Source organism: Triticum dicoccoides, chromosome 3B, assembly GCF_002162155.2.
Source record: "Triticum dicoccoides isolate Atlit2015 ecotype Zavitan chromosome 3B, WEW_v2.0, whole genome shotgun sequence".
NCBI classification, from domain to species: domain Eukaryota; kingdom Viridiplantae; phylum Streptophyta; class Magnoliopsida; order Poales; family Poaceae; genus Triticum; species Triticum dicoccoides.
In genome coordinates, this window is record NC_041385.1 from 838238927 (window position 1) to 838246253 (window position 7327).

Sequence of the window (7327 nt, forward strand, 5' to 3'; positions counted from 1 at the left end):
TGGGACCTTTAGTACCGGTTCGTGCCATGAACCGGTACTAATGCCTCAAACCCCATTAGTACCGGTTGGTGGGACGAACCGGGACTAAAGGTCTAACCCTTTAGTCCCGGTTGGTGCCACGAACCGGGACTAATGGGCATCGCACCCTTTAGTCCCGGTTCGTGGCACCAACCGGGACTAAAAGGTCCAGACGAACTGGGACAAATGGCCCACGTGGCCCCTGGGCACACGAACCGGGACTAATGCCCCCATTAGTCCTGGTTCTAGACTGAACCGGGACTAATGGGCTAACCCGGGGTGGACCAAAGCCCTCTTTTCTACAAGTGATAACACTAAGACAGGGTGGCAGTGGTGTGACGTGCTCGTCTCGGTGTCCGTTGTGGTAGCGACGATGACGTCCGCCTAGACTCGCGTAACCCTAAGATAGGGTGGCAGTGGTGTCACGTGCTTGTCTCGGAGTCCGTCATCGCCATTGCGGCAACGTCCGCCTCGACTTGCGTAACCTACTCTGAGATTGTAAAGGATAATCCGACAATTACGGAAGAGCGGTTTGAAATATTCAAGGCGGCTTGCGTTGCCGCAGCTACCAAAGAAAAGTCAGAGTACATGAAGGGGCTCCAAGAGAGGAACATGGGGTGCCACCACCTCAGAAGTCGTGGTTACGCGGGGAAGAGGTCCATATGGGCCAAGGAGGACACGAAACGTGAAAGTCTGGGCATCCCAGACCCCTTGGCGGAGTTCACCTTCCCGTAGGAGCGTGACGTTATCAGGGCCTGGTATCGTTGGGACCCAGTCAAGAAGGTTTTCGAGATGGACGCGGTCACGACAGAGTTCATGAGACTGCTGGTAATTTTAGCTTCTGATCAATTCGACTCCATGTTTAGTCATATTTGTAAACGATCCTTGTTCCTTTTGCAGAAAGAGCAATACAGGATTGCGGCCGAAAGCGACTCGCCGTCAGAGGCATTGGCGAGGCCCAAGTGGGACACCCCATTCAACTGGGCCTTGAACATATTGAAAGGACTTCCGGTGGACACTCGGTTGTCGTATGGACGCGTGCACGGTATCGAAGACGGCGCCACGTGGAAGAAGTACTACCGTGATACCATGGGGGAGAGAAAGGAAAGACTGAGGTTAAATGAAGAAAACATCGACAAGAAGGTTGCGATTGGGGTTGATAAGAAATTAGCTGAGACAATCAAAGCAGCGGTAGCTGCCGCAAAAGAGGAGATTGCAACTTCCTATAGTGTCTTGGTTCTGGCTATCGTCAGTTGGACCAAGCAAAATCCAAATAAGGATGTAGAGGGCTTCCCCTTTTCAACTTCTTGGGGAGCAGCTCGACTAGCGTTGCAGCAGCACTTGCCCCCGCACCTGCTCCTGCACCGGCTCCTACACCGGATCCTGCACCTTCTCATAGCAGCCCGTCCTCCGTCTCGGACGTGCTCGGCGGTGCTTCGTCTTTGGCTGAGCTCGACGCCCTCACGGTACTTGTCACACCGACCCTCTTCAATATATGCATCAATCTTCTGTTTCCATTGCCTTTCGGATGTCTCACGTCACAGACATGTCTTTGCAGGCCGACATAACCCCGTGCACTATACTGTACACTATCAGTGGCTAGAAGGTGGACGTGGGGAAGGCGACGATAGTGAAGCCGAAGGAACAATTGTTCGACAGCCGTCCGATCCCCCTGATGTCTTCAAGGTTTCCGTGGCCAGTGTCAAACCGGGCCACAAGAATTTGGCTCCTCCGATACTAGGGGGAGATGACGATGAGACCCGACGGTGGCTCGGCGATTGCAAGAGTTGGGTCCTGTTGTGGCTAAAGAGTCTGCTTCGTCTGGAGGCGGCCGGGAGCACACCCACCATGACCACGCAGCCTCAGCAAGGTATGAACATCAACACCCCACCTACCCAACTAGCGTCACCTGTCATGCCGGGTGATAGCGGACGGGGTGAGGAAGAGGCTCCATTAATCACTGATGACGTCGCCGCCGTCGAAGAAGCAATGCATGATATCGATGCCATCGATGAGGATGAGGATGACGATGACACTCTACAGTATCTCAATACTGGCGCCTATGACGACGGCCGTTTGATGGCTCAGCAGTATGACTACTCAGGGTTTGAGCATCATGAGTCAGTGCCTGAATTGCCGGAGGATGAACGTATTATAGACGACCTTCTAGTAGCAAAGAAGCAAAGAAGCATAGGAAGAGATCGAGCAAAGGCAACAAAGCTACTTCTATGATCTAGCCGACTTCACAGCCTCTGGTTCAAGACCATATACCTATCCCCGGTGCGGCAAAATGGCATATCCCCGGTCATCCGGTCCTACCTAAGGCAGCGGTAGAGGCTATATACGGCGACCTAAGGAGACTTCATGACGATGTGCTGCGGAGAGAGAAGAGCCTGATCCCCTAGGAAAATCCAGGATACCCGCTCTACGTGGTTAACGTGCCGCATCAAAGGTTGTACGTCGACACATTCGCTGCGGAGAAGTTCTTCCTTCGATTCGATTACATCTTCGACATGTTTCACTTGAAAAAGTTGGATTTTAATTTTGTTCGCCTTTTTGCCTTGCACATGAACCACATCATTAGGATTGAGCAGATACCTTATATCTGTGTCGCTGACCCGTACTTCATGCATGAGGGCTTCTTGGCGGTCTGCCCAAAGCACCGTGAATACGCGTGTAACTACATTGCTGATTTCATGGTCACCAATAAGGACAAGGAGACGATTCTCGTGCCTTATCATCCTATGTAAGTCATCCGCAGATATCTTTCCTTTGATTTCAATCATTCATTTGCACGCGTGGAGGCTAGATTGAGGTGTACTTATTTTGCCCAGCGACAGGCGCGCCGTCCTCATCATCCTTTACCCCCCCCATTCTTCCACGCTCTTTACTTGGACTCGTCGAAGAACATGAAGAAAAAATATTACACCCACATAAGGCCTGTTCTCGACAGTGCTATCTTTACCTACGACCTATGGGGTGGAGAGATCAAGAACAGGAAGACAAGGAACCGCGCGCCCGCCTTCGGCTATAAGACCGACTTCTGCTGCATCCAACAACCAAGTGATACTCTTAGTGATGGATTCTATGTCCTCTACCACATGCTGGAGTACAAACGGGATCAATAGAACCTTCGAATGTCACCTAGATCCGGCGATGCCCATATTCTGTAATGGGCAAATAACCTAGGAGATGTCCCGGATCATCGACTCCGAGCTGAGTTCTATCACATCTAGCATGAGCTTGTCCAAATCATCATGAAGGAGGTCCTCGAAAAAACAGGGATGTTCTACGAAGAAGGGCAAATGTCGAGGGAAGACGTCCAAACACGCGTAGCCGCTCAACGTCTCGACCTAAAGCCTTTCAGTATGCTCGGGGACTATCTCCTTGACTTGGATGGATGACACGACATGTTGGAGTGATTGACGATAAATGACAATGTGTCCGTTTAGTCCATACTTTCTCTATGACGAAACTTTGAGTTATGCATGACGAAACTTTATTTGTGATGTAATTAAACCGTCCTCCTCAACTAGCGAAGATCACTCTAGTTAGGGCATTTTGGGTATGATGAACTTTGTTAGTTATGCTTATGATATGTTGCTTCTTTTATTTTCAAGTCTGTCTTTTTCTGTTGCTCAACTATATATGTTGCATATCAACGACTCATGTGACAATGCAGGTGCATAGATCATCGATGGCGAAGAAAGTGCTATGCCAGGAGTATACGACGAGTGGCCGAAGTGTCAGGCCCAGGTGTACCAGTTTCTGAGCGACAGCCAGTAGTTAGTTTAGGTTCATGCTAGTGAAAGAGAGGGATATGAACTGACGCCTCAGCAAGTACTACATTATGTATGATGAGACATGTCATGTAACTTGTATAGCTATATCGTGATTATGATGTGACGATATGATTTGTGTTGGATGATATGATGAGACTATTATGTGTATGATATGATGAGAATATTGCATGTTTATGATATGATTAGAATACTGTATAAAACCTATAAAAAACATCGCAAATACGTAGCAAAAAAATGAGAACATATAGTAGTAGCACCCTTTAGTGGTGGACAGGCAAACACTGCTGCTAAAGCACTTAGCAGTAGCACCGGTATGGAAAGCACTACTATTAAGTAGGTATAGCAGTAGCACGTGTCAGAACGCGCTACTGCTACATGCGCTACTGCTAAACGTTAGCTATAGCGCCGTATCAGTAGCGCGGTTACCCACGCTACCGATACACCAAACACCCGCACTACTGCTGGGCTTTTCCCTAGTAATGCTTATGGTTACGTTTTGAAATCACCACCTCATGTTCTGCCTTGCAATATTGTCTCTGTTTGATCAAAGTGCATGAATCTCTAGACACACCATAAGGCAACTTAGAATTGAAAATGTTGTGCATGACTGCACATTTTTGGAGAAATATTCCTGAAATTGATACTAGCTCCATCTTTTTTTTTGTTTGCACGTAATTGCAACGCGCTCTTTTTGAGCTTCGCTATTCAGAGATTTAACATTGGTTGTGTTTTTCTGCGGCTTAGCAGAAGCGTCGTTGTTGGGGGTCGAGCCACTAATGTAGAAGATTCATAGCGGGATTCGCCAAGTGGATGCTGGCATCCTCCTGCCGTCCGGCACCGGGTTTGGTCTCCTGATCCCATGTTCCATTAGCTTTGCAATATCTATGATCTTTACAGTAAGACTGGTTAATATGGCCAAACTAATGTGTGAAAAGGAGCCTAATCCTTTTATGTTACAATTTTTTTATCTTTGGTATACACACCTCAGCTTTAATAATATGTTCCGTGACAGATTAGGAGTAGGAGTATTTGTCTGATATATATTTATGGTGCAGCTTTGTCCAAACTGATAATTAGGTGGTAGCTTTGTTAATAATAATTAGAAGCTTAGAACTGTCAGTAAATCCATGGTATTTACAAACATGAGTGACAGTACTAGGACTGAATTTATATTCAAGCGGGGATCATGTTAGTATTTGGTGCATGACAAGGAGCGGAACTTTTGCAAGCAGATCTGCTTGGTTTGTGCTGGTTTACTCAATTCTTTGTTTGAAAATTATGGGATTTTGTATCTAGATTTGATCCTTTTCTTTTAACTGTTAATGTCAATAACAAAATTCTACGCTCGCCGTTTCTGTAGTGAGGCACATTGGTCGTGTAGGAATGCCACCAAGTTCGAAAGCAAACATTTTCTCCACTGTGTTTAAACTTCAAAACCATAACCAAATTTTGAATCCCATCTTATAAACATTTTTATTTTTGGTAAAAAGTGCAACACTAGCATTTTTTGTGGTGATGCAGGCGTGTGACGATGTTGATTTTTGGGTATGCAGGAGTTTCGTTCCCTCTGGGCTATGGTTTCCGATCTGATATGGTGTTATTGCGAGCGTGACGATGGTGATTTTTGGTGGTGATGGAGGAGTGTAGTAGCCTCAATGCGGCGACCGAGTCGCTCCTGAATGCGCGGAGAAGCAGTGCCGCCTGGCCGGCGAAGTGGCCGGCAGCAGGAAATCCACCGTCGAGCACAGCAATATCTGGAGTAGAGAAGCAGAGTTGGATTCCAGTTCCGACGCCGAGATCTCTGCTCGCCGCCGCCACTCCCTCCATCCTTCTTCAGTCCCTCCCTCCTCAAGGCCGGCGCCTCCCTGGACGGAGCGGGCGGTCACCCTCCTTGAATTCGACACGGACCGTCCCGCGGCTTTTTCCTCTGTTTACCTGGGGCTACGGGGGCTTCAGGCAGGTACCTGCAGGGTCTATATCTGTGTTTATTTTTTCGCATCTCAAGCTGATGAAATGAACGTAGTAGATCTGTGTGGTTTGTGTTGAATCTTTTTTTGTCCCGATAACTGCCACACGTGTGTGCGTTAAGGGATCTGCCCACACGTTCTTTGTGGTGCCTAAGAGGACCAGCCCACACGCTTGTGTGTGGGTAAAACAACTAGCACCCACACGCCTTTGTTTCCCTCCCGGTCCCTCTTATACGCGTGCGTGTGGGCGAAATAGATAACGCCCACACGCCCGGTACGTCAGGCCTCGTACCTCGTGGTCTCGCACGCCCCACGTGACACTTTACCGCGTGCACGCAGTTGCCATGGGCCGGACCCTCGTCTATATTCGTTTAAGTGCAGTTGCCATGTCGCTGAACTACGGTTGCCATGTCGGACAACTACAGTTGCCATGTCTACTCAATTGCAGTTGCCATCTCAGGTCAAAGTTCCAGATTGCCATTTTTTGGACAACTACAGCTGTTGCCATGTGTGGTCTGGTCTACTGCAGTTGCCATGATTTCAAAACTTTAGGAGTTACCACCTACTAACACTAGGCAGTTGCCATGTAGCACTGAAAAAATGGCATGGCAAAAAAACATGTTCGGGTAAAAGAGAGAGTTGCCATGTGCTCACAAGCACGTTAGGGCAGTTGCCATGTAAAAAGAAAGAGTTGCGATCTGCTTACGTGCACGCTAGGGCAGTTTGCCATGTACCATGCAAAACATATGGCAACTGACATGTTCGGGTAAAAAAAGAGAGAGTTGCCATCTGTTTGCAATCACACTAGGGCAGTTGCCATGTACACTGCAAAACGCATGGCAACTGGCAGCTTGGGTGTGGGAGAGGAGGCGGACGTGTGGGCGAGATGGCAAACGCCCACACACCGGCCCTTGTGCGTGACTGAAAACTGGTGTGTGGGTGAACTGCTAAACGCCCACACACCGGCCCCTCCGTGTGGTAAAACAGATGTGTGGACGAATTATGTCACACACCACACACACGTCTTATCCTACGTGGCACAGAAAATCAGCCAGATTTTGCCAAGATTCGTGCATATAGTACTGGACGGTGATGGATGCGTGTGGTCGAGATGGTCAACGCCCACACGTGTGAGCGTTAACATTTCCGTTTTTTTTGCCGGATGGCTAGGACTCTTGTAATCCTTTTAGGAGTAATATTTTTTAGCTGGTTACTTTTTTGAGAACTAATTACATTTTTAGAGAACCTTTTGATGCGAAACATTTTCTGAGAATGAATCGGTGGGCTTCTTGCCCACTGGCTTGGTGTAGCCCGTCACTAACCACGTTTCATGCTAAACAAAGAAAAGGCCCAAGGCCTAGTTTGCTAAAGGAGATAACGTTGGGGTCTTTCTTCCTCTTAGACACACATCAACCGGTGCGTTTCATACAGAGCACTTTGCAGCCTATCAAAAAAAAAAAAAATAGAGCACTTTGTAGCGCTCCAATGGCGACTCCGATAGATCAGGCGAGATACTCGGGTGCTCGCACGGACCTGGCT

The 7327-nt window shown here is 48.2% G+C and overlaps 1 protein-coding gene across 1 annotated transcript in view; it reads right to left on the reverse strand.

Annotated features, from left to right (window-relative positions):
• Window positions 1-5648, reverse strand: part of LOC119280233 (polygalacturonase-like) — a 21425-nt gene extending 15777 nt beyond the window's left edge. Inside the window, exon 1 of the mRNA XM_037561152.1 lies at window positions 5487-5648. Coding sequence (XP_037417049.1) covers window positions 5487-5648 — 162 coding nt within the window. The remainder of the gene's footprint in view (window positions 1-5486) is intronic.
• Window positions 5649-7327: the final 1679 nt, after the last annotated feature.